The sequence below is a fragment of the Micrasema longulum genome, unplaced genomic scaffold (assembly GCF_059751315.1).
Source record: "Micrasema longulum isolate JH-2025_06_02 unplaced genomic scaffold, ASM5975131v1 h1tg000333l, whole genome shotgun sequence".
NCBI classification, from domain to species: Eukaryota; Metazoa; Arthropoda; class Insecta; order Trichoptera; family Brachycentridae; genus Micrasema; species Micrasema longulum.
In genome coordinates this window covers 65,827-93,818 of record NW_028277537.1, presented here as the reverse complement: position 1 = coordinate 93,818, position 27,992 = coordinate 65,827, and the positions used below count along the sequence as shown (strand labels likewise).

General features: G+C 36.6%; 1 protein-coding gene across 1 annotated transcript; it reads right to left on the bottom strand.

Annotated features, from left to right (window-relative positions):
* Positions 1-256: 256 nt before the first annotated feature.
* Col4a1 (Collagen type IV alpha 1) lies at positions 257-26,668 on the bottom strand. The gene is made up of 12 exons (XM_088225131.1): positions 26,537-26,668; positions 21,467-21,509; positions 15,664-15,858; positions 12,036-12,278; positions 10,719-10,940; positions 9,392-9,694; positions 7,519-7,774; positions 5,882-6,093; positions 5,040-5,423; positions 2,699-4,676; positions 964-2,204; positions 257-884 (listed from the first exon to the last, which is right to left on the bottom strand). The coding sequence occupies exons 1-12, from the start codon at positions 26,554-26,556 to the stop codon at positions 627-629; spliced, it is 5,355 nt and encodes a 1,784-aa protein (XP_088081257.1). The 5' UTR covers positions 26,557-26,668; the 3' UTR covers positions 257-626.
* Between the last annotated feature and the right edge of the window lie 1,324 nt (positions 26,669-27,992).

The following is a 27,992-nucleotide window of genomic DNA, read 5'->3' as shown; positions in this document are numbered from 1 at the left end:
ACACTAGGCTAGAACAGTGTTTTGATCATTTTATGAAAAGATATGTAATTTTTAATACATTGGTAACTAAATTCATAAATTAATAGAGAAACTCATCTCATTTATCTGATCATTTCGGTCCAATGAGATTAATCATATACCCACTAGAAATGTTAAATTAAAATAAAAAATTACTTATTATGTAACAATGTAAATTGACTCTACCAATTATTCTTATCTAATATCATTTATTCATTCAGTGGATAATTTCATTAAATTTTTATTTTTTATTCAGTTGAATCGAAAATAATATGGAAAATATAAACTTTATAAAGAGCGTTAACACTGACCACTGTTTATGAACTGAGGGGATTTCTACTAGTTGAGTTAAAACAATGTTTTATTTTGTAAAATACATAAATATGTCAGATCACCGAATAATTCAGAGATGCTTAATCAAACTTTTCAAAGTCCACAAGTTAACACAGAATCAAAAGAAGTATTGCCAGGCGATATTTTCATTCAGACCTACGCACTATGACCAGAAGTGGTATATTAATTATCTCACCAAAACACACACTTCAGAGTATTTTATTTTTCGAGATTGCTGTCATTTTAAGTAATTTCCTAATCTAATGCTAAAGCTCCTACGTGTTCTTGATACAAACGTGGCACCTAGATACTCTGGTTCTCAGTGTACCAGCCTTCAATGTCTGCTTCTGCGGTGTTGTAAACTGATCGCGGTCCTCGATGGTGGCTAGCCAAAAACTAAGCTTGTTCGCGAAGTAGTGGCAAGTACCACGAGCTCCATTGCACTCGATGAACGGAGTGGCGCGGAAATCTTCCAAGCAAGAACCGGGACTAGCCAATGCCTGGCCTCCGCCTTCTCCGCCTGCTCCAGTATGCTGAATGACAAAAGAAACAATTAAACACCATAAAATTTTTGTGATTTTGTGTTATTAAAAATACACAAATAAAACTTACCATAACAAAACTGTATCCAATCCATAAGCTATTCCACCCGTTAGGACAGTCCGGTACTTCTGTTGATTGACTGTGCAAAGCGATAACATTTGCAGGAACTTCACAAACCACACATCTTGAGATATAATCCCTGATACCTTCTTCCTCTACAGGCATCATTGGAATCGCAGCACTTGTCGACAGCCAATATGACCTGTCATTTCTACTGGCGTAGTTACAAACATTATTTAGATCACAAAATAAGAAAGGCATAGTGCTAAACTTTCTCACACAGGAACCAGCGAATCCGAGGTCTTGGTTATGAGCCTTTTCGTCGCCTTCGATGTAAAGCAGTGAATACCCATCCCAAACTTTAATGTGTCCAGGCTGACACTGAGGTACTTCCGCAGACTGGCTATGTTTTACCAGCAAAATTCCAGTAAGATAATCCGGAGTAGTCTCACAAGATGCTCCAGGGTAACCTCTTTCGCCGATTTCACCGATAAGGCCTTCTATTCCTTGTAATCCTGGAGACCCTGGATACCCTCGCTCTCCCATCGGCCCAGTAGGCCCCGGTAAGCCATCTAAACCAGCATTGCCCTTTTCTCCGGGGTATCCGTCTTTGCCTGGGAGTCCACGGGGCCCTTCGGGTCCAGGAAGTCCATTGATACCGGGCAAGCCTTGAGGACCGCGATCTCCTTTCTGCCCAGGCGGTGGTTGGTACGCAGGCATTCCTTTATCACCCTTTTCCCCTTGTACACCATCCAACCCTCGCCTACCTTCGAAACCTCGATCTCCCTTTTCACCCTGCATTCCACGTAAGCCTACCAGACCGATCGCACCTTGGAAACCAATATCACCCTTTTGTCCATTGAGTCCAGGGCGACCTTCGCGACCTTGAAGTCCCCGTTCACCTTTCAGGCCCTGCACACCAAACAGTCCCGGTGGCCCTTGATCTCCCTTGAGACCGATAAGTCCTCGGACACCAGGCTCACCGGGCCTACCGGGTTGACCGTCTAATCCCGATAGTCCAGCGATGCCTTCTCTGCCTTCATCACCCTTTTGCCCGGCCAAACCTGGGGACCCTGGATATCCAGAGTTACCTTGTAAGCCGGGAAGCCCGACAAGGCCTTCATCTCCTTTGGGTCCCGGTGCTCCGGGTAAACCATCTCGTCCGTTCTTCCCTAAAATTCCGGGTAGACCCTTCTCTCCTTTTACAGTCAGCCCTGATCTGCCTTCTGGACCAACAGGGCCAGTATCACCTGTTAATTAAATAATTATTAGTTTGCAAAAAATAAATAATAAAATCGTTTTCATTTGAATTATTGAAATTGTATTACTGTTAAATCAATTAATTTGTAAATACTTTTGTTTTCTTCATGGCTATATATTTAATTTGTTTGGTTAAATAAATCTGTAAAGTGAAAATAATTGAAACAGACAATTGTTTCTTCATTTATTTTTTATTTTATTGGGTATCAAACAGAAATATAGTCTTTTTTTGTGTATTAGTGTAGGACCCTCATGCGCAAACCAAGAAAATTGAAATTGCAGGTGTATTTTGTTTTTTTATGAAGAAAACGTACTATGTGTTGTATAGTTGGGTGATATTACGCAAAATGTGTCAAGCCACAGAATATAAAAAAATGAGTTAGTGTCAGAATCCTGATCCAAAGGTGATATTCTTACTTTGAAAAAATAGTTCGATCAGTTTGAACATACAAATTCGCTTTATTTATTAAAGTTATATTTTTACCTTTCTGTCCCTGTTGACCAATCAATCCTTGAAGACCACGCATGCCTTGCAATCCTCTTTCTCCTTTCTGTCCTTCTAATCCTCTGAGCCCAGCAAAACCAGGAAGACCCTTGTCTCCTTTTAATCCATCATACCCTGGAACTCCCATATCTCCCTTCTCCCCTTTGACATTGACCGTTGGGCCAGACGGTCCGCGATCACCTTGCATTCCTCTAGGACCAGGTGGACCCATGGGCCCATTTAATCCTTGTAAACCAATATCTCCCTTCAGACCATCATAACCATCACGGCCTGGGAATCCCCTATCTCCTTTTTCGCCTCTAAATCCCGTAGACCCAGGCATACCTATTTCGCCATCTTTACCTGGCTGTCCATCTAATCCTGATAATCCAGGCAAACCAACTTCTCCGGTGAACCCGGTTTCTCCTTTCTGTCCAGGTAATCCTGGATAACCTCTATCTCCCTTTGATCCAGGCAACCCATCTAAACCATTTATTCCATCTCGACCTCTTTCTCCTTTTTGTCCAGAAAGGCCTTGAACACCGATTCCAGGTAAACCAGAATCTCCTTTAAATCCTTGTTTTCCTGGTAAACCTGGAAGACCATCTTGCCCGCGTAGTCCGGGAAGACCGGCTTCGCCCTTTTGACCCTTTTCAGACACTGGGCCAGGTTCTCCTTTTCTTCCAGGTTTTCCAGATAACCCAACGTCACCTCGAGGACCAGCCAAACCAAATGGACCCGGAGGACCTGATAATCCAACAGGCCCTCGGTCTCCCTTGAGACCCTGTGGTCCAGGTTCTCCTGGTAATCCTTCTAATCCTGGAGCTCCATACGATCCAGGTAAACCTGGCCCACCCCTCTCTCCCTTTTCTCCTGGCAAGCCATCGAGTCCTGCAGAACCTGGCATTCCAGGCCTTCCTCTAGTTCCAGGGAATCCCTTAGAACCATCTTCCCCAACATTACCTTGCTCTCCTTTATTTCCAGGAAGCCCTACTAACCCTTGTCTTCCGGGTTCACCAGGATAACCTTGAACACCTTTCATTCCATCAAGACCACCCCTCCCCATGACTCCTGGAACTCCTGGTGGACCAAAAGGTCCCGGTTCTCCCTTTTGTCCGGTAGGTCCTATCAGCCCAGCTAATCCTGGGACTCCTTGTTCTCCCTTTTCCCCGATAAAACCTTTAGCACCGGGGAAACCATCCGTCCCCGTCTTACCGGGAAGACCTCTCAGTCCTTTTTCACCTTTTGGACCCTCAGGACCTTGAATTCCAGGAGGCCCAACTGCAGGTGACCCAGCTTCACCTTTATTGCCTTTCGGAGAAGACTGGCCAGGAAGACCCCGTGCACCATCTCTCCCAGGCTCACCAGGAAAACCCATGGCACCGACATCACCTTTTTCTCCTCTTGGGCCTGGTAAACCACGTGGACCAACTGGTCCTGGATTTCCAGGAACACCAGTTAAACCTGTTTGTCCGGTCAAACCCTGCAGACCTTTTTCTCCAGGGTACCCAGGCGGTCCTTCAACACCGGTATTACCCTTGTCGCCTCCATGTCCCCTGTCACCTTTCATTCCTTCTGTTATATTTTGTGGGGCACATTGCCCTGGTTCACCCTTCAATCCGTCATATCCGGAGAGACCCTTTTCTCCTTTACCACCTTTCTCTCCAGGATACCCTCGTTCTCCTTTAGTGCTTAAACCACTTTCTCCTGGAGTTCCAGGTAAACCAGCTGATCCGGGGGTCCCTTCTATTCCTTGATAGCCTTTTGGACCAGTATCTCCTTTTTGCCCAGGCATTCCAACGGGTCCGACGTCGCCTCTCGTGCCATTAAATCCCTGCGGTCCTTGAGGTCCTGGTCTCCCGGTTTCCCCTCTATTACCCTTTAGACCTCTTTCTCCCTTCACCAAATTCACTGATACCATTGCTGGTTGCCCCGCTTGTCCATCATTTCCAGGAAGACCCATTTCTCCTCTTTCACCCTAAAAATACGTATTTAATTTATCAACAATCATTTGGAAACACTATGATAGACTCTTAAAAAATTTGTTTTTAGTTGGTTCTTAATAACCGTATTCCAGAAGCACGTGAATTTACTAATAGTAATAACAAGTTTTTTTCCATATTTTATGATTTGTAATCGTTTAAAAACATATATAGCAAACAAAACTATTGTGATATGAATCTATCTATTAGAAGGTCGGAAAATTGTAGGGCATAACATTTACACCATAAAGAAATAAAGCTCAAGTATAATTTTACTGGCTTTTGTGCATTCAACGTTTAGAAAAATATACTTTTAAAGGAGATTTATTTATTATTTACGATTATTAACATCATATTACCGTAGGTCCTTGCAATCCGATTAAACCATCTCTTCCATCATGTCCCCTTTCGCCAGACGATCCTTGTTCTCCCGGCGGACCTGGAGCTCCATTGAGCCCTGGACGTCCATCGACCCCTCGGTCTCCTTTAAGACCCGGCAATCCTGGGGCACAGTCCGAACACCGGCCACCTATATCACCTTTGGCGCCCGGTTGGCCGGGAATACCTGGGAAACCTGGTCGGCCCCCTTGCCCTTTCTCTCCCTGAGGGCCTGTCAGACCAGGAGATCCGGGAATCCCAAGTAATGAATCACCAGGAAGACCTCTGGTTCCTGTATATCCTCGTTCCCCCTTTTGGCCTTTGTCGCCATCTCTTCCTAGTGAACCGTCCGTGCCTCTGTTTCCCTAAAATAGAATCCAAGTAGAATTTCATATTATGCAAAATATCAAAAATATTTCACTTCATCGTAGGTTGACATTTTACAATTTGTTTGTAAATAAATTTGTATAAACCTTAGAGCCATAACCTTATAGTCGCCCATACAGAGAAAACCATTCTATGATTATTGACCGCGAAGTTAACTACAGATTACAGCAATACAACGGGCCGTAGGTACTTGCGTTGAGAATTGCGAGCGTAAACCGAAACTGTCCGTTACACGTTTGTTCGGTGAAGACTTCCATATTCCCTTCTAAAAAATGTTTTCCTTTTTTGTTGAAATCAATTTTAATATTTTATGTCGACTCAGCCAGGAATCGAACCAGGGACGTTGACTATGGTAGGCGAACGCACCATAGAATCTATTATATAACACTCGCTCAGGATACTGGTTTTATTTCACATAAAAAAGTTCATGGTTTACCGGAATCGACAATCCCTTCTCTCCCGGAGAACCTCTTGGTCCAGGGGATCCTGGAGATCCAATATACCCTTGTGGTCCGATTATACCAGGGAACCCTGGGGACCCTGGTTCACCTTTGGATCCTCTCTCTCCGGGGGCTCCTTCATGTCCCGGAGTACCTGGTGTTCCCTGTCCGCCTATTGGGCCGATGGGACCGCGAGGACCATTTTCACCTTTTGAAAAAACATGTTTTAATATAATTAATGTGAAAGCATTATTATAATACTGGCTGGATACCACATCATTTACTAATTCATTAATTGTAATTTACGTGCATACATTTTTTTTAAAGAAAAAAATAACATTTGGGTTCTTACAATTTACCCAAATAGTTCAATTTTGGTGGCCATTTTTAATGAGTTGTAAATAATTTACCATTAGAAAATGGGAATCATGTTGTGGTAAAGTGGTGTGCGAACCTTGGATCTTTGATCTGTGAGTCCACAAGCCGATTCATAAATTAATATATACAACTTTTTTTTTTGTATTTATTTTTATTTAAGAAGGTAAACATGAACAGAAAATATAAAACGAAAAATTATGAAACCCACTAAACGGCGAAATCGGCTTGTCAGCGGGTTTTCTATTTTCCTTAAGGAAAAATGTAAGAGAAATAATGTCAATTTAAAAATTAATATAAACATTATTAAGACCTAAAAGCATATGAAGTTTTTAGACAATATTTACTTACAAAAATTTAAATAGATAATTGTTAACATAAAATAATAATCAATATAAAGCCGTGTTACATATTAGCCATTTAATTATTTTTTTCTTGAAAGTTTTGTCAACATTTTTTTAAAGATATGCTTAGGAATCTTATTGAAAATTTTAGGAATTGTATAATGAAGTGTTTTTTGACCTTACTTGTTTACAAACCTCGGTACTGACAAGCTTCCACGTTGTGCTAGCCTTGTATTATGTGTATGTTTATACTTTTTCTGGTAGTTACTATCAAAACGACATGTAGTAACAAATTTGAGCCAGAGAATAGCATTTACGGACAAGCACAGGCATTAAAAAAATTAAGTGCCCTAACTGGAGAGTCCTTTGCCGACGCCTTTTTTTTATTTACCTATTGAAAGAGTTCGCAAAGAAATTTCAAAAATAAAAATAATTGAATAATTAATATATAAAATAATTTGCACCCAGCGGTGCATAAGGCATTACACTGGTGTACCAAATGCAACGTATCTCAACCATCTAATACATGAACGTAAGATGACCAGTCCTATGATTTAGCTACTAGCTCAGGGATACTGAAATATAGCTATGGAGTCAAACACACTCGTCCATTATTTTGGTTTAACTTCGAAAAAAAAAAAATTTCAAAAGGGGAAACAGGTGATAAGTTTGTCTCGTGCCAGTTAGCGCTTTTGCCTAGCGGGAGTAAGTTTGAGATTAATCATTTAAGTAAAACGGAAAATTTCAATCACATGTTTTAACATTATATTAACCCCGATGATGGATGCTGCAGTGCGATTCTAAACGCCGGCAAAGAGTATGAAAGACAAATGGCATAATAACCCACCCATCAAAACTCAATTTGCATTTTCAATGGCGCTTTACAATTTATAATGACTAAGTTATTTACTTACCGGGGTAACCATCTTCTCCCTTTGGTCCTGCATTGCCGGGGTAACCGCGTGGCCCGGGGGGGCCAGGAGGCCCTGCAAAGCCCTTTCCTCCGCCAGGTAGACCGGCCGGGCCTCGGAGGCCAGGTTCCCCGGCAACGCCGTCTCTCCCGGGCTCGCCTTTACCTCCAGGCCGACCTGATAGGCCGGGAAGGCCATCCATACCACGATCTCCTTTCTGCCCTATGGAACCTGCTGAGCCAGGATATCCATCCCGACCCTGGAAAAATCCAACCGAAACAAAATATACCTGTTTTAGTTCTGAGTCATAATCAATTTACACTATATTGCTTTGTAGGCATGTAAAGGTAAGAACATCATCAATGTGTCAGCCTCCATGGTGTAATGGTTAAGATGCGGAAGGTTTCGGGTTCGATTCCCGGTTGAAACAAAAAAAAATGATTTTCCTCAAGCCTGAGTGTTTTGTAATGTAATTCACCACTGTAATTGGACCTCCTGGCCTGTTGTGGGGCAAAAAAAAATGTTCCCTTAAACGCACGCAATGGTGCATAAGGCACAGCATTGAAGGTAATGTACTGGATAATATTGGTATTGAGTCAATACTAAAAGTAAAAGGTAAAGGGGTATTAACTGGATGTTAAAGTATTAACCGAATGCTGGATTAAAAATGATTATCTACAAAAGAATCTAACCTAAAAAATAGGCTACTCACATTTAAGTTCTAATTTAAATAATTTTTCAAAACAATGGCGTTGTGATACATGTGTGTGCATTGACTGCATTGTTTATAAACAGAGAAAAAAATATTTTTTGCCCTATAACAGGCCAGGAGAATCAATTACAGTAGCGGATTGCAGAACTCCCAGGCTTCAGAAAAATCATATTTGATGTTTGCATTCTCACCGGGAATCAAACCCGGAACCTTCCGTGCGTGAGTCAAGCATCTTAACCACTTCGCCATGGAGATCGCCGAATATATAATTAATTCCCATTACCTGCATGTAGGCTCACATAACTACCTTTATAGCAATCTGCAGACAATCTGAGACAAATGTAAGTCAGTTTCTCAATTTGCTTCTCGCACATCATTCTGATTCCCATTGCTCACAAAGAGACTTGCATAGTTTTGAACATTAATATTCACATTTTAGAAAATATTCATTCTCAAAACTCTCATGCCTACTTTGATCTCGTGATGTTCTATGGCCTACGTGGATGTACCCACAAGGGAAAAAGCAACGACCAGGTCATGTTTAGCGCGCATAATACGCAAAACGCAACTTCAATCTACTGTTTATCAGAACTTCATAACAGATCACTTTACTCCCTTTTAATCTCTGCAAGATTCCACTGAAAGAGGTTTAAGAAAAAGTTTAAAACAACACTCGATTCGGCGTATTGATATCCCATGTTTCAGACTTGGAAATGAAAGTCGGAACAATATTACTGCATTTACAGATGCAAACTACTCCACGGGTGAATTTGCATCAAAATGTAACAATAAACGATTTTGATAAAAATTTAAAAAAATATAAATAAAACTTCTTGATTTAGTTTTACTTTTATTTCATTTGAAAACGAGCGCTTTCACCTAAGAAGACTTCTTCAGGACTGGTTAACCCTGTCTGTCACCTAAATCTAAATCGTTTTATTTTCACCTTAAAGGCAAACACACCAAGCAATAATATATGAACAGAAAAGTACTTATTTCAAGGTGTAATGTTTACCACTGCAATTTAAGTGCAAATAAAACAAATACGATGATTTGCATTGTACCATTTTCGTAAAAATTATTTGCATTTGCAGGTTGTTATCTTACACGTTTTGTGGCTGCAAATCAAAAAATTATATCGACTGATTGAATAGTAAAGCTCACCCTTTCTCCAGCGATTCCCGGCAGTCCCTTTTCTCCCGTCATGCCCTTTGCCCCCGAAACCCCAGTCTCTCCCATGGGACCTCGGTCTCCCTTTTCTCCATAAAGTCCTGTCTCTCCTCTGTCTCCCTTGTCCCCGCGATCTCCAGGGACACCTTTGACCACGCCTTTAAGATCCGTAAATACTGAAGCACCGGGTCCCCTGGGCCCTCTGTCCCCCTTATCACCCCTGTCTCCTTTTGGACCCATATAGGATTGTCCAGATTCTCCTTTCATACCCTTTCCTCCTTTTGGTCCCTCAGGCCCCTGAAAGCAAAATGATCATGAACTATGAATATTTTTAATTTTTTTGTAAACATAAAAAAAACTATTCAAAAACAATTCAAATGTCCTTATCTACTCTCTAAAATAATTATAGATAGTTTACAACACGGGTGCTTAACAACAGTGATTCACAAAATTTAAATAAATACTAGAAACGATTAAAAAATAACAAAATGGGTACAAAAAGTAACAATAATAACGTTAAAAAATCCCTCAAAGTATTGGCTTGTTCATTGGCAGGTATATGAAAAAAGAGTACGGTTTAAAAATGTTTGATTCTACTAGTACCTATTATTGTGAAAGCTGTTTCAACTTTCCATATTAAATTACAAGCCTATTATGATGATCGCAAAAAATACAAACTTTCTGACAAAAATGTGAGAGCCAAAACAATTTTTTATTTTTGTCCAATCATAAAAAACGTGTTTAAAGAAAAAGAAAACGGCTTCATTTGCGAATCAAATGATCCATGCAACCTTATTTCATTTTCATTTGAAAGAGACGAAAGTCTGAAAAATAATAATAATTTTATCGGTCAGTATTAATTTTATGTATTTACAAAAATAATATTTGCTGGAAAACTGTTTGCGGAAGATTCAAATGACATAATTGAACCGGGTAGTGGTCCCGTGGGTAATGTTGCAGACAAACGGATCAGAGGTCAGAGGCCATTTTTAATGAATTTACATTTCATTAAAAATAGCCACCAAAATTAAAATATGCGGGTAAATTATAAGAACGTCAATATTAATTCGAAAAAAATTTTAATAAATAATAATTATGACAATGTTCTATTGTATATTAGTTAAACTGGTAATGCAATACTCAACTAGCCATGTTATATATTATTTTTTCATTAACCTTTTTTGTTGAAAGTTGTCTTTTTCTTTTATTGTGTATTTTTCTTTTATATAATATTTTATTTCAAACTTCAAATGAAAATTCGTTTTTTAAAAATTAATAACAATGAAAAAAAATAATAAGGAAATAAGGGTAAAGCAATTACCACCGGTCCGGTATATCCCTTCGGTCCTCGTTGTCCCGGAAGACCCTCTGAGCCGGGCGGTCCAGGAGACCCCTGAGACCCGTCTGCCCCCGGCTCACCCTTCTGTCCTTTGGGATGTATTCCCGTGTAGGCGGGTTCTCCCTTCTCACCTTTGTCTCCCGACGGCCCGGCCCAACCACGCGGGCCTGACTGACCCGGTGGCCCACTCAATCCAGAAGCCCCCTAAAACATATGTACATTTATTTCTTAATAAAATTGATTTTCATGTTTGCATAACATCGTCAATCGATATTTAGTATTTTTAAATCTATTTTTACGCGAATATTTTCGTCAAGCAATAAAAGTGTTAAAATATAATTATTTATTTATTGGTTCAATACTTTACCACAATTTGTATAATGGAATTTACAGTGTATTCCTTACTGGGGCCTGTGCCGAACACATTTAATTTTTTTATTGTAGTTTCATTTATTTCATTTTTAAATAAAGAATAGTTTAAGAATATACTTTTTATAAATATACAATAAATTTAAATCGAGAAAATCATCGATGGATTTTATTTTTAATTACAAGATGGATTTTGAAAAGGATGTACTTTTCGCTGGCATCTTGTTTCTTTTAAATTCTCTTTCATTTTATTTCTCAAATAATTTTTCACTATTTATGCATGTAAAAAGCAATTTACTTGTAGAAATAAATACATAGCTTCACCCTAGGAAATTAAAAATCGGTTGCAGCTGCGTAAACTATCGTATGTTGAATGCAACAACTTTTCAGGAGAGCTGATTAAAGCTTCACAAATTATTATTAAATACTAATTATTTTAAAGAATTTTAATTGAATTTAGGATTACACTCAGTAGATTTCATGTAAATAAATTATGTCTATAATCAGCTCGTTTAAATGTCTATTCGGCTGTCTTGAAAATCTGGTGTTTTCAACATACTATAGTTTACGTAGCTGCCATCGAAAAAAAAAGTTAAGTTTTTCGCTCACAGCAAAACAGCATCCAATTAGCAATATAATCAATTAGTATGTGATAGTATCAAATATAGATTAAAGGTCCCTTTTTTATTATCATTTCGTCACTATGGTGCATAGGGCACTGGCATTGGTGCTCAAATTATAGTGTATCTTAATAAATTTTATTACATTCAAGGTGAGATGTCTTACGCTTCATGTGCCAGTTATGTAACAATGAAATATTGCAGTGCATAACCACTTTAAAAAACAATATTTTACGTCCACTCTACCAGGAATCGAACTTAGGACCTCATGCATGGTAAGCTAAGCTAACAAAACGTTTATTATTCTTACATCTGTTCCGTTACATCCATCTCTGCCAGGTATACCCGGGGCCCCTGAGGACCCTTGTGTCCCGGGCACACCGTTTATCCCGGGGAATCCGGGGATGCCGATCTTCCCCCTCTCTCCTTTAGGCCCGCGAATGCCTTCCCTTCCCGGATCTCCTTTAGTTCCTTTAGGGCCCATGATACCCTCCACGCCGGGAAAACCTTGCTGACCCTTGGCTCCCATCAATCCCGGTGAGCCGGGAATCCCCTGAGAAAAAAAACATTTTTATAATAAAATAGTCAACATATTTCTCATCGCATCTCGTTTTTTGTCAAAATTGAGTTATGAATATTTCAATAAATATTCCGTTATATTTATGGAATAAATGGGCATCTTATTCTCTTAAAATGATTTTAACAACTCAGCAAAATACAGTAAGATTATTTTTAAAGGAGAAAACTTTGCAAGCAAAATCTTAAAAAGTCGTCTCAAAAATTAATTAAGTCGAGATACGCCATTTTGAAAAATGGACGACGATATGCTCAGGTGTAAAATAACTCATATATCTCTTATACGAGTATGCATTTGATGAAACTAATCAGTTTCGGTACATATTTGAGTAGATTCAGCCATTCTGAAGTAATTAGTTAGCAAAAATTCCTCCTTGGGATCAGTTTTGCGTAGAGCTGTCACCTGTTTAACTGTGTAAAATTACGACTCTGTATTGTACCGGTACGCAGTGTGCAAAATGGCCACTTAAACCAACCAATGACAGGTCATAAGCCCTATAAATGCCTGACTTCCATATTCCCTTTCCGTAAATGTTGTAAATGTTTTTATTTATTTATTTATTTAACTTTTTGTACATAATGTTATTTGTACATTGGCGGGCTTATTGCCAAATGGCAATTTCTTCCAACCAACCAATAAAATAAAAGTTTTATTTTTATAATTCAAGTTACAGAACATATTCAATGGAAAAAAAAAAAAAAGATTAAAAAGTGAAAAATATATAAAAATAGAAATAAACGTATTAATTATAAATTACCTTAAATCAAAACTATTACTCAATGGGAAAAAGGAAAAAAGCGGAAAGAGGAAAAAGGAAAGGAGGAGAGATTAAGGAAGAGAAAGGAGATGTTTCTTCAAATGTTCCTCTCTGTTGCAACAAATTTAGATCTAAATACCCCCTGAAACTGACCAAACATTTGGACACACTCAAAACATAGTTGACATTTTAAATTCATTAAGTAAACCACAAGTTCAACAATGTTTTGAAAATGACAAATTATTTGTTGCCTAATACTGGATTCTATTTCAGAGGAGGCCTTACTTATAAACCTGGTATAAAGTAACGCTTAGGCATAGTGGTAGAATACGGATGGAAATATCATCCTTATTATTTCCTTCCCTATTCTACCACTTTGCCTATGCGTAACTTTATACCAAGTTTATGAGTAAGCCCCAGGGAGTTTTTAAAAAGTAATATCGACGGTGAAAATGCAAAAATTGATGAGACATGTAGCCAACTTTACAGAAGAGCAAATGATGAATCGTTGGGTTTAAATATTTTTTTCATTTGTTATGACTATTAAACTAAGACAAATGAATTTTTTTCACTATTTGTTTGTCGTGTTATCGACGATTAAAAAAAATTGCGATTAAAAAAAATGCTATTTTGAAATTACTTCGCGTGTGACATCTCAAGTTCTATTCCCTTCTTCTCGACGAGTTCTTCTGATTGGTCAGTTTACTTACTATAAACTGGAAATCTATCTCAACTCTTATCAATGGTTGATTCGGAAGAACTAGTGATGTGCAAAGTAGTTCGTTTTTATTGAAATCATTTTTATTATTTCTTTCATAAATTTTCAAGAAACTACGCCGTACAATTTTATGCTCTAGTTTTTACTATCCAATGTATTTATAGCCAATTTCCCATAGGGCTGAACTTCCTCATTAATGTTTTTTTTTTTAATTATTAAAAAATCTCATAACATTTTGAGTTTGTCCAATTTTTTGTAGACTAATACCCGTATGCAGAGACAAACCTTAAGGTGAGGTAAGTACATTCTATTGTCTTCACCTTCGGGTTAATCTCTGCATATGAGATTAGAATGTACTTTCCTCACCTTAAGTTTTGCCTCTGCATACGGGTATAATTTATTTATTTATTTATTTATTGTGGATAACTTATATAGCGCCATTTTCGTAATAAAATACCTCAAGGGCGCTTTACATGGTGATTCTACTGTTAAGTTAATTTAATTGAAGCTTTAAATTTGTAATTTGATTAAAATAATTTATTTTGTTGTCACGTGCTACGGATTTATTCAAATGATTTAGAGAACAAGTGGGTTTTAAGTTTTTTCCGAAACATCACTTCACTTTCACAGCCTCGCACCTCTGCTGGGACAGGACAGGCAGGATTCAACTCCCCGAGGAGCAGTTAATATTAACATACTACAACAGAGATGTAGAACATTTAAGAGAAGGTTATATAGAACTCTAGACATCTACAGGGCTTATGGCATGTCATTGGCTGGTTTAAGTTGTCACTTACACACTGTGTAACATTCACCATTCTGCCCATATTTGAACATCTATATTCCTTCAATTCTTTCATCTGTTGATGTTTGTGAAGTTAAAGAGCTGAAACCTTTATTTATGCGAGTGAGATTCATGTAATTGAATTATTTCACCTACATAGGTACTAAGCAACGCTTGAAATTTTTAATTTTAGATTTATATACTTCTTCATGGACCAGGTGGATTTATCAACAATACTTTGAGTTTGTCCAGATTAAAATTAAAATTTTCCAAATATGGGCAGAATGGTGAATGCTACAGTGTGTAAAGAGGCCACTTAAACAAGTCAACGACAGGTCATAAACCTTGTAGATGCCTAGACTTCTATATTACCTTCTATCAAATGTTCTTCATCTCTGTTGTGATATTTCTTTTTTTTCTTTTAATACCTTCGAGAACTCTTCCAACTGTTGACTTATGTGAATATACTTTTTTACACCACAACAGGTCAGGAGGACCAATTACAGTGGTGAATTACATCACCGAAAACCCATCCTTGACAAAATTCAAAAGTTAATTTTTGTCGTTTCATCGGGAACCGAACCCGGAACCTTCCGCGCGTGAGTCAACAGTCTTAACTACGACACAACGGAGGCCGCCTAATCAACAGTCTTAGTCCAATGTAGACAGGAAATAATTTATTTTTTTTTACATGCGAATTAAAACACAACCCGTTAATTTTATTGGTCGGTTGGAGGAAGTTTGTATTTGACAATCCCGCCAATGTAAAAATAAAATGCGCAAAAAGTTTAATAAATTAAAAGAATGAAATTTCTTGGTATTTGTTTTTTATTGTTAAGATTATTTACAGAACCTTACCGCTTTTACTATGTGAAAAGTAAATACGTTATCCATCACCGACTAATAAATCGGCAAAGGATAACTTATTAGAGAGGAAAAAAATATTCAAGGGTCAAAACTGTGATAAATTACTAATTAATTTCTTTCTCGTGACCCTTAATGGATTCACCTTATGTTAGCCTTCCGAAGATAGAAGATAGCGTCTTAGAATGGCAACAGGACGATCAAAAAGGTAACATTTAACACTGAAATTACTACTTACTCTGGCACCTTTTTCGGCGAAGCATTTCGGTATACAGCACCCCGGTCCGGAGCAGTTTCTTGGAGGTCCACTTACTCCGGCTGTGTTTAGGATATCGTAACTCGATATGGACTCCGGAATATCAGGCCTTCCGTATAAGCCGACCTTCGATTCATTCGAAGCCCCAGCGGATGCAGACCAAGTATTCCAATATTGCTGAAAATTGGAAAAAAATATACATATTAGATACAATTTTCATTTATTTTGCATCGCAAAAGCGTTTGAAAATATTATGTGTTTGCAATTATGAATTCAGAACTTATTGTTGCATTTCGTGCATTGCCTTTATAGTTTATGTTTATATTTATAAGGCATTTTGATTGATTAATTACTACCTATTGTTTTATGAGCACCAAAAGTAAAGCAAAATGGAAAAGATTATTCTTTATTCGGAAGAAAATTTTCGGCCCTACAAGTAGACGAAAGTGAGCATTTTCGACACCTTATTTTGTTCGCGTTCAATCGAGGTAATAAAAGATAAATCAAATAAAGAGAATAACGGAGAATACATTATTGACTAATCTGTTATAAAATAACGAAGGAGAATTAGAAGGGTTTTATTTATTTAATAATTTATATATAAAAATATATGTTAAATTTATACATGGACAACAGTATGGGTATTGGAGCAAAAATTGATATTTTTTCAGTAAGCTGCTTGTTGTATGCTGATGATGCAGTTCTGTTAGCAAGCAGCAACGAGAACTTGCAAAAAATAGTCTCTAGAATGTATATTGTTTGCCTGGAGAGCGAATTGGCGATGAACGAAAGTAAGTCAAAAGTAATGGTATTTGAAAGGGGAAGTAAGGTCACTGACTGCATAATAAATGAAAACAACGAATGTCTCAAACAAGTAGAAGAATTTTCGTTTCTGGGAAGCATGTTGGAAGAGTAGAAAAAGATGTTAAAAGGAGAGTAAATGCGGGCAACAAAATGAACGGCGTACTAAGCGCAGTAATTGCTAATAAAAATTTGTCAATCGAAACTAAACCGGCAGTGCACAACGGAGTTTTAGTCCCAACACTTATGTATGGTAGTGGAACATGGAACTGGCAGAGGAAAGATGAAAGCCGAGTGAACGCGGTCAAAATGCGATATCTTGGATGAATGTGTGGGAAATCAATGTACGACAGGAATACGAATGATGAAATCAGGCGAGAGTGTAAAATCTGAGTCAGGTATAATTGATAAGATTAAGAAAGGGTCACTGAGATGGTTTGGTCGTGAAGAACAAATGGATGACGAAAGAATGGTAAAACAAGTATTTATGGCGAAAATGAAAGGTAACGTAAGACGAGGACGAGCAAGGAAGACGTGGCATGATAAGATGAACCAAAATCTTAAGTCTGGTCATTTAAAAAGCAGGCAAAACCGAAGGGCATTTATGACAAGATGTATGAATGAGGAAGAAGCTAGAAATGTATGCCAGGATAGACGTGTGTGGCGGTCCATTCTCTCTGCCTACCCTTACGGGGACATGGCGTGATGGTAGTAGTAGTAAAATGTAAATGCATACAAGAGCGGGCATATTGCTTTAAGGCAATTTTATCCTACCTACCCAAACCGTTCGGCTTGAGAAAATTACAAGTACATGGACATATTCTCGGTAATTTTGCAGAATCTTATGATTTCATACAACAAAATTAACTAAAAATTTACACTTAACTATAAATACAGGATGTAATTGAGGTAATCAGTTTATTTTGCTTCATTTTTAAACCGCTAGAATTAGTGCATAAGTACGTGAGTATTTGTTGGTTCACTTGAGATATTATTTCTTTTTCTTACCAATAACGGGACCAATCTTGTAAGTTTATTTTAAAATATACTATTTTAATTTTCTTCCGTCATTTTTGCGATAAATACGGAGATACTTTGGATCCTCATGCACCAGTTGTAAATGTTTAAGCATTTCAAAGCTTTGGCGTGATTATTTAAGTTACATGATGATAAATGATCTGATGAGTCTCACCCTTCACGTCGCGATCCACGAGAAATGGAATATTCCAATGCAGAACCACTTTTAAAACTAATATTGCACATCTGACCTATCAGGAATTGAACATAGAACCCCAGGCATGGTAGACGAATGCGCCAACCACAACAACACAAAACGGAGTTATCCTCTATTCAGGATTTTCACTGGAGAGAAGCCATCCAGTCGAAAACAAAACGCAGCAAATGGAGTATCAATGTAGTTCCCTATGCATGTAATTCTCTTTTCATCGCTTCAAGCTCTCCGAGATCGACAGCTGCCCAAGCGACGATGTAACTCCTCAAGATGTCCCTCACCTGTTGATGCACTGTCCCTTTTTCAGCTTCAAAGACAACAGCTGGAGGCGCGATGCGGAAGCCTGGTTGAAGATCTATGCGACATTCCAACGGTGATAGGTAATAAAGAACTCACACGAGAGGTAGTACCATACATGGTCAATATAGTGCAGGCCATTGGTAAAATAAACCAAAGTAGGGAACAAAACAAAATGCCGAACACTCCTCTAGTGGAACGGAAAACCTGTTGACTACTGCCAACAGGCCGGCTTCTCCTGAAGAGTTTTAAGTGGTTTCCTATCCACATGAGCAAATGCTGAGAAGTTCCTGATTGGCCCATATTAGTATATCCCTCCTGATCTCAATAGTTTAAAAAAATTAAATTGCAGAAAAATCCACTTTTTAAATATAAGCCTTGTATATTATAAGCAAAATAAATAATAAAGCAACTCCTATATAATAAATAAAAAAAAGTTCCCCATGCATCAATGAATGCGAAACGATGATTATAAAGAAGTTATTTAAAGTTATATTTTATATTTTTTAATGAAACAAATACATTTTATAAGGTCTATGCGATCGACCTAGCAAAAACATATTCTGTGAGTGTTCTGATATAGTTTTTGTAATAGAACCTCAAGGATTGTTCTTTGTGATGATTTGGTTGCTGCTCCCCATCCCATAATGCCATATTCAAATTGGCAAAATACAAAATATAACCTCAATAATTAATAGTGTCGCAGTCGCAGTCGCAGTGTCCTTGCGATGGAATCAAACCATATTCATTGACCTGTTGCTGTATATTGCAATCCTGGTAATTCACGATTGTGGTTAGTATAATATCTCGGTCAGTGGTCTCACTGGATAAACTCTAGTATGGAAATACGATACCACCTTATTCACCTGAATACTGTGAGTGTTTCTTATGTAATCGAATTACGCTTATCAGTACATGGTTTACCTCTTCATTTTAATTCTCAAGGCACTCTCTTAGTACCCATCCACAATTCCTCTTTCTTCTCTCAATCATATAGTGTCCATGCGACTCGACTGTGGAATCATCTGCCATCCACCATCAAAGATGTTACTACATTATCTCTGTTTAAATCACGTCTGTAGAAACATCTCCTGTCTCTTTCTTAATCTCTCCTCCTTTTCTCTTTCCTCTTTTTCCTTTTTTCTATTGAGTAATAGTTTTGATTTAAGGTAATTTATAAACAAATACGTTTATTTCTATTTTTATATATCTGTAGCATTTCAATCTTTTTTTTCTATAAATGTAACTTGAATTATAAAAATAAAACGATAATTTTATTGGTTGGTTGGAAGAAATCGCCATTTGGCAATAAGCCCGCCAATGAACAAATAACATTATGTACATAAAGTTAGTTAAAAAAATAACATACGCACATATTATATGTATCGTGTTGAACGGAGGTCTTGTTGTAAACAATAAACTAATAGTAATACGTATTTAAAAAGTCTATTTTTTGTATGATTTCTTCCAGTTTTTGCATTCATTTGCTTACACCGCGGCTTACTTACTGCTCCAGAATAGATAGAGGATAGTAATATAAAACTACCAAGTCGAAAAGCTCAAATTTTTTTAAGGTTCTTGGACGGGATTCCTTAACCTTTTTCATTAATTTAGCGTTTTATTTTTCTATGTAATCACTATAATTTTTTTTAGTTTTAGGGTGTCGTTCTGACAGCATTTTTTTAAATGACAGATTCTTCTTTACTAACTCTACAATGCCCGATGTAGACGATCTTTCACATACCGATAATCGGTGTACAAAAGTTATTTCAAACATGTTCATCACTCGGCGACTAGTTTATTATATTGTATAGGTACATACTAGCAATTAAAATTTATTTTAAAAAGCCGCCACCAGAGTAAAACTTTTCGATAAAATTTGAAATGAAAATTCAGTTGTTCATATTCTGTCGAAATCGTAATTTAACCAAAGTTCAAAGGGTATATATATTTGTTTTTTTTTAAAGATTTTAAGTTATAATTCGGTAGTCAGATAGCAAAAGGGACCATCTGTAATTTTCAAAGATGTTCAGGAGAGCTAAAATGCGTCTAAATTTCAAGACTTTAATCCACAAACTAAAATATTTTAGTATTGCTTTTCAATAATAAATTAACATTATAAATGACGCTGAATTTTTTTTGCTGCGTGTATTTACTGAAATAATAATTAAAACATTTGAAAACTAAAGCATAGACAAAAGTACAGATGGTCCCTTCTGCCACCTGACTACCGAATTGTTTCCGCAACTTTCATTATTATATATAAAAATGGTCAGAAAAATCTTTATTTCTTGTTTTCCTTATATTCTTGTATTTTTAAATCTTTTAATACCCGATGTAGCACATTTTTCACATAAACTAAAATATGAAATTAAAACTGGAAAAAATTAACTTTTTTTTTCATCATTATTCCCAGCATAAAAAAACATACATAAAAATATGTTTTTAGTTAGAATTAGAAAAATTGGGCAATGTGGTCAAACATTTGAATTAATGTTAATATTTACGAGTCGGCCTCGTGATGCAATGGTCAGAGCGTTTGCTTATATAAAAGAGGTCTCGGGTTCGATTCCCGACATGATTGATATGAAATATTTATTTAAAAAAGGGTGTTTGCACTGGAGTATTTCATAGTCTTTGGACTGGTACCTGAAGCGTAAGACTGATTATTTTACCTTCATTCAACAAAAATGGTCAAGATACGCGGAAATTGGTGTACCAATGCAGTGCCCTAGGCATCATTATACAATAGTGAGTGACCTAATATCGAAAATTGCTTAATTTTAGTGAAAAATGTCTGAAAGAGGCCTTTAATATTAATTAGGAAGATTAAAGGAATTTGCTTCAAAAGAAACAAATCAGCCAGAAACCAACTGTTAAACTCAAGACGCATTTTGTGTCTAATATCGACTACCGACATAAGCATAAAAAAAGTGAAGTAGTTGGGAATACGAGTAATTAAAAAATAAACACACCACTTTTTAATTTAAAAAAAAATGTAAATGAATCCATTTTTAATTTTGTGAATATTTGAATGAACGCCAGGCTTGAATTGGTTAAACAAAAGTTTCGCCTCCTGGAAACATATTTTCTTTTCATCAATGTTCTCCGTCTCAATTGTAATATCAATCAATGTAAATAATTATTATTAAGATGACGCAATTTTCCTGTTATCGTAACATTCAAGCATCCGTCAGAGCACAAATAGTTTACTAGTACTTAATAATAAACAATAATAATTAAAACACAACTCGTTCACGGAGATAACGTCCGCCATGTCGGATTTCAGGACTTCCGGTCATGTGACATGCAGAACACGGAAGTGAAGTGAACATATGATTACTGTTTATTGCGAAAGCTCATATTATAAAAGAGCTTTACCGTCAAGAACTTATCTTGGTTTGTAATTTAATTATTTATTTTTTTAGAAAAAATAATTTTAATATTTGAACTTACCGCATTGGTACTCGCAACCAGTAAAGTCAGGGCGGTAAAAAAACTGAAATAAAAAAAGAGATATAAAGTACATTTGTTTAAAAAATCATGTTAGACAAAATTTAATACACAAAAAAACATTCAAACAACCGGCTTATAAAGTCGCCAGTGCAGACAAAATCCATTAACCAAAATCCATAAACTGGTAGAGTTCTTTGCATGGCAGGAAGCTTATTTAATAGCTGTGGTGAAATATATTCAGTCGACCTGCTGCATAGAAGTTTTGTGCTCTAGACTCTACCAGTTTCATGGCTGTTATGGATCTCGTTCCATGTTGGTGACTGAGCAGGGTTTTTTCATTATCAAAATGCTTTATTAGCTGAAAGTGGTAAAGTTGCTTCACCGGAAGTACCCCACAATGCTTAAATAGGATTGTGTCATCTTCTTTGCAAATCTTTTTGACATCTTCATTTTCAATCATTATCTTGAGAAGTATTTTCTGAAGATTGAAAATATATCAACGTATGACTTGTGAGTTCCTCCCCGAGACAGAATTCTACTACTACTACCATCACGCCATTTCCCCGCGTGGGGGTAGGCAGACATAATGGACCGCCACACACGTCTATCCTGGCATAAATTCCTAGCTTCTTTCACATTCATACATCTTGTCATAAATGCCCTTCGGTTCTGTCTGCTTTTGACATGACCAGACTTAAGATTTTGGTTTATCTGATCATGACACGTCTTCCTTGGTCGTCCTCGTCTCACGTTGCAGTTCATTTTCGCCATATTTACTTGTTTTACCATTCTTTCGTCGTCCATTCGTTCTACGTGAACAAACCAACTCAGAGACCCTTTCTTAATCTTATCAATTATACTTGACTCAGATTTACACTCTCGCCTGATTTCATCATTTGTAACCCTGTCATTCATTGATTTCCCACACATTCGTCTAAGAGGTCGCATTTCAACCGCGTTCACTCGGCTTTCATCCTTCCTCTGCTAGTTCCATGTTTCACTTCCATACATAAGTGTAGGGGCTAAAACTCCGTTGTGCACTGCCAGTTTAGCTTCGATTGACATATTTTTATTAGAAATTACTGTGCTTAGTGCTCCGTTCATTTTGTTGCCCGCATTCACTCTTCTTTCAACATCTTTTTCTACTCTTCCATCTCTTGAAAACATGCTTTCCAGATACACAAATTCTTCTACTTGCTCGAGACATTCGTTGTTTACATTTATTATGCAGTCAGTAAACTCACTATCCCTTTCAAATACCATCACTTTTGACTTACTTTCGTTCATCGCCAATTCGCTCTCCAGGCATACATCATACATTCTAGAGACTATTTGCTGCAAATCAGCCTTGCTGCTTGCTAACAGAAGTGCATAATCAGCATACAAGAAGCAGCTTACTGAAAAATTATCCATTTTTGTTCCAATACCCATACATTTTATCTCTTTCATACTGTTGTCCATGTTTAGATTAAACAACCATAATTGATTCTGCAAGACTTATGTAAACTAACTTAAGTAATTTAGAAGGTAATATTTTCTTCAGCTAATGAAGTTTTACCATACATACTCTCAGTCTCGTGCAGATGATGTTAGTGTGGTTTTCAAAGTAAATGTTAAACCAAGGTATTTACAATCACTTGCAATTTCTAACATGTTACATTAGCATGGCGTAGTGCGTTCGAGTTCGTTATAAAGACACGCGTAAGTGTGGGCTTTAATTCTAAGATTTTCTCTTTTTACTACTTAAGACGATGTAATATATAGAACTTAGTTTTGTTAACATCTATAATTAGACCATTATCATGGGAAGCGCTCAGGGCTGGTATTTCGAACCCGTATTTAGTATGTAAAAACGCGCTATATTTGTGTTCGGAATCCTAGCGCAGATCGAAAAATGTAAGCGCAAAAACCGTCCATTACAGGTTTGTTGTTAAACCAAAAATTTGGAAGGCTATTATAAAATCCAACTGCCGATAAGTCCGCTTTGTAGTGTGGTTAGCTCGTTTGTCTACCATGCTTGAGGTCCCGGATTCATTTTCTGAGAAGATTGACACGAAATTGGTTGGCCGGAAGACATCGCTTTTAGCCTTAAGTCTGATAAAGTGCTTATTCTTTGAACAAGAAGTTTTAAAATAAAAAAATAAACAAATGAAATATTGAAACATTTAAATTTGTAAGTGAAAATTCTTGATGGAAGTTCATTGTAATTTATTATATAAATAAAAGACGAGTGATACTTTAATCCACAAATTTGGAATATCCAGTGGCCGGTTTCGTCGCTTTCGCGACATCTTCGAGACTGGTATCTTTATCAAGGAGTTTAATGTATTTATACAAAACAGAGGTAAGGATAGATAACTCAAAGTTATATGAAAGTAAAATAAATAAAGTTATTTTTATCTTGAGGATTATTATCAAAAAAAAAATTCCGGATTAACTAATGAGTTGATATAATGCTATTTTAATGAGTTTAAGCATTTTATTTTATTTTTAGTGTCTCATTCTTCGTGAGTGTGAAAATCACAAATTACAAAAATCACAGCGCGGGTTTAAACTGTGCAACTCGGTTATAAGCTTAGACTATACCTTGTCTCCGTAATCTATAAGTGTGAAAGCACTTCAATTAATGATGTGAATCGTAAACATATAGATGTTCAAACATATTTATTTATTTTATTTGACACTTCATATACATATACAATAAATATACATATAAGGGCGGGCATATTGCCTTAGGGCAATTTCTTCCTACCTACATAGGCAGAATGGTGAATATTACACAGTGTGTAAAGTGGCCACTTAAACCATCCAATGACAGGTCGTAAGCCCTGTAAATGCCTAGCACTATTATTATTATGGATAGCTTATATAGCGCCATTTTCGTAATATAATACCTCAAGGGCGCTTTACAAAGTGATTATATTAAGAAATAATTTAATTTCAACTTTTTTAATATGTAATTTAAGAAAAACAATGTACTCTGTCATCACGTGCTAAGGATTTATTCCAATTTAGGGAACAAGTGGGTTTTGAGTTTTTTCCGAAACATCAATTCACTCTTGCAGTTTCGCACCTCTACTGGGAGAGCATTCCATGCCGTAGGGCCTGCGACCGCAAATGCGATGCCGAATGCCTGTTCGCCGAATTTAGTGCGCTGTTTGCGAAGAGGTATAATAAATTTTACTCTCGACGTAGATGTAGCTGATCTAAGCGTAAGATGTCTGTCAGCTAGTTCATTTGGAATGCAGAGTTCCCTAGAATTCCCTAGGTCTAGAATTTCAACCGTCCATGCGCTCAGTAGCTGCAAGACTTGTTGTTATCTAAATTCTAATTTTATAAATCTGCTTTATATTTTTATATTTATTTTTTTCGTTTTTAAAATATCACTTAAACTCTAAACTTCATTGTGAAATAAAAAATTTCAAAATAAAAATGTAAACAGGGGCTAGATTTCTTATTGTCCATGCGCTCTGTAGCTGCAAGACATTCTGTTATCTAGCTCATATATATCATAATTGGAGACGAGGAACTAGAATCCCAACCGTCCATGCGCTCTGTAGCTGCAAGACGTGTTGGGATATTTATTTATTGTACAGCGCCCTTGAGGTGATTTTCACAAAAATGGCGCTATATAAATTATCCAAACATTATAAACATTATATATTCTGGAGCAGATTTGTGCAGTGACTTATACATACGCCAACAGAGTTTGTATTCCACCCTTTGTGGAAAACGTAGCCTACGTAACGTAACGTAACTTCTTTATTCCCTTCTATAAAATGTTCTTCACCTCTGTTGTAATATAAAAGATAAAATATGGATTAAAAAGGAAGTTCAAGACTGCAAAATTGTATGTTCCTGGACTGACTGATCACCCTACCTTCATGTAACAGATGATCGACATACGCTGCATTCGGTGCACTAATGCAGTGCCCTATGCACCATCGGGTGAGGACAGGGGTATGAAAATGACAACTGTTTAAAATAAAAAATTCCAACAGGATTCATTCATGTTCAAATAAATATTCCAACTAGAACCATGATGCCAGTCACGTATACTCTGTACTAAACAGCGATTACAATAATTGTTCCTATGTTAGCACCCTCGCGTCTTCGTTTTTTTCCGTATTTTATGCGCTCAAAATTTCATTAGAATAAAAACATGCGAGTTCCCATTACAATAAAAATTATTCAACTTATCTGTCTAGAATGTAATAATGTTTATAGAATAAAATTATGCGAACTATTTGTTTTATAAAAATAGCTTTAATTCAATAATTTCATTTTGTAAACTCGGGCATAGAGATAACGTCAGAAGAACTTATAAAAAATAATATCTCCCGATTTTGTTCAGTGGAACACGAAATGGCAGATAAAGATTTTTTTAATCATTTTTTTTAAATTAGTTTTATTCGTGTAAATTAAATTATTTTTATTTCAGTTTTGATAAGAAAATAAAAGTATTCGGTAGAAGTCAAGATGGGTCAACTTCGAGTACTCTGATATCACAAAGCAGAAACATTAAAATCACATTTAATTATAATTAATAAAATGATAAAAATAACGTAATTGTAATTTTATTCCGTGGTACATTTTTCATAAAGCTCGCACGATTCACAACATATTTCATAAAATTTATTCACTTGCCGAAAACTTTTTACTGACACAGAGAGAGACAATAATTAATAAACCCTTAAGCAAAACGTGACCACGTTACAAACTGCAACCCTTCTACTTAACTTAATGTAAATATGAAGTAAGTATAAAAAAACTCCTGAAAATATATTAAAATTAATATAAACACTCGATTATAAATTTTAAGTAAATATTTTTTAACTCGTCTTGAATAACACAAGAATCAAATGGTTCATATTCTACAATTAAAAATCAAAATATAATCCGATAAAAAGTAATATGGTCCATTAAGTACTCGAATAAAAAAGCGAGCTTTTTAAAGCTCACCTAAAAAAAAATCTTAGCGATGGTTTTTTCACGTCAGAAATAATGCGAAAAAATAGATTTGGCTTTTTTTTGTTTATTTAAATGTGTAATTTTTCAAATGGTACATACCTCTTCCCCGTACCCGCCATGCTGGCGGCTCTGTTAGGCGCCCAAACTCGTAGAGCACTGACGTTAAGAAGTATCTGCCGCCAACGGACACGCGCACACTCGCAGGGACGCGTGCCTGCGCGCAACTGATGCCGCCTCGGCCAGCCGCCTGCCGCCAGACCGCCCCCCCACCATCCCACTAAAAATTTAAATTCGAAATGAAAATAGTGCGGAAAAACCGCTGAACGCCCCGAAAAGGCATTATAAACCCAGATAAACCTACTGAAAACCACTAATTATCCTTCCAAAATTAGATTTGATCGTCTTTTTGTGATTTTGTCTGGTTTTTTTGCGTTTTTAAAGTTGTTTTTCTCTCGTGGAGGGGTGGGAGGGCGCGGAGGAAAGCATGGCGACGCGTATCGAGAGAGCGAGCGCCTTCAGTACGGGCTTTGCCATGGCGCGGCCACAATGGCGCGGAGGGTCCGTCACGCGCGTTTCTAAAATGTTCTTCGTATTATTCTTGTTTTGTTTTGCAACACACGTGCGAATCGCCGAATCGGTAAGTCATTCTACAATGTTTTCCTAGTGCACCACATGTTTTGATAAAAAAATTAGTTGAAGTGATACATTTTATTATTACGACGTTTAGCGCAATAATTTTCACGTCAAAAAAACGATGTTAATATTGTAAATTTAAGAAATTTTTAACTACTATACATAAAACAATACACCAAAAAAGTGACTGAAATTTCAATTCATTATTATTTTTTACACACTTTTCTTCGACTTCCATTAAAAACCACACGGTTATTAGAATCCAACTTTTACTATTTTATTATTATTAAAATAAATAATAAGTCTAATGGCAATGAAACTAAAACACAAAACGTAAAAAAATATTAAAATAAATTTACGATAATTTTAAAAATTATTTTTGCAAAATAGGTTATGTTTGTGACCACCCGTTAAAATAAATTCACGACCGAATTTGCCAGCCGCAAAAAAGTTTAAAAGCTCGCGCATTCTGACAAGCGAATCGCAGAGCAGAGCTTTCGGGTATATCGAAACTAATCGTTTTTATATTTATACATGAGAGGATTTTACCGTATGAAAAATTTTGAAATACGTATTTTTAATTGTTTTTTTACAAACAATGTACATGTTATGTTATAGTGTAGTGAATTTAGTAGAAATATGAAATTGTAAGGGCGTATTTTTAATGTGTATAAACAGAATTTACTCACAAAGAAATTAGTTTAACGATTAGTTAAAAAATATAAGGAACATTTTATATCATTTTTATTGAGGTTGGTATAATTTTTATTTAACCGGGTCGTGCTCCCGTAGCTAGAATGGCGTGTTTAATGCTCAGAGGTACGAGGTTCAAACCCCGCTCTACCTCAACTTGATTGCCATTTTCTAATAGTGAGGTATTTACAAATCGTTGAAAATATCTCTAAAAATCGAAATATTTGGG

Excerpts from the sequence above, each read along its gene's own strand:
- Col4a1 (XM_088225131.1), bottom strand. The coding sequence starts at position 26,556 with ATGGCGGGTACGGGGAAGAG. Across the intron at positions 15,859-21,466 it reads TGGTTGCGAGTACCAATGCG|CAATATTGGAATACTTGGTC; the intron begins GTAAGTTCAAAT and ends TCCAATTTTCAG. Across the intron at positions 7,775-9,391 it reads CGGGAATCGCTGGAGAAAGG|GGTCGGGATGGATATCCTGG; the intron begins GTGAGCTTTACT and ends GGATTTTTCCAG.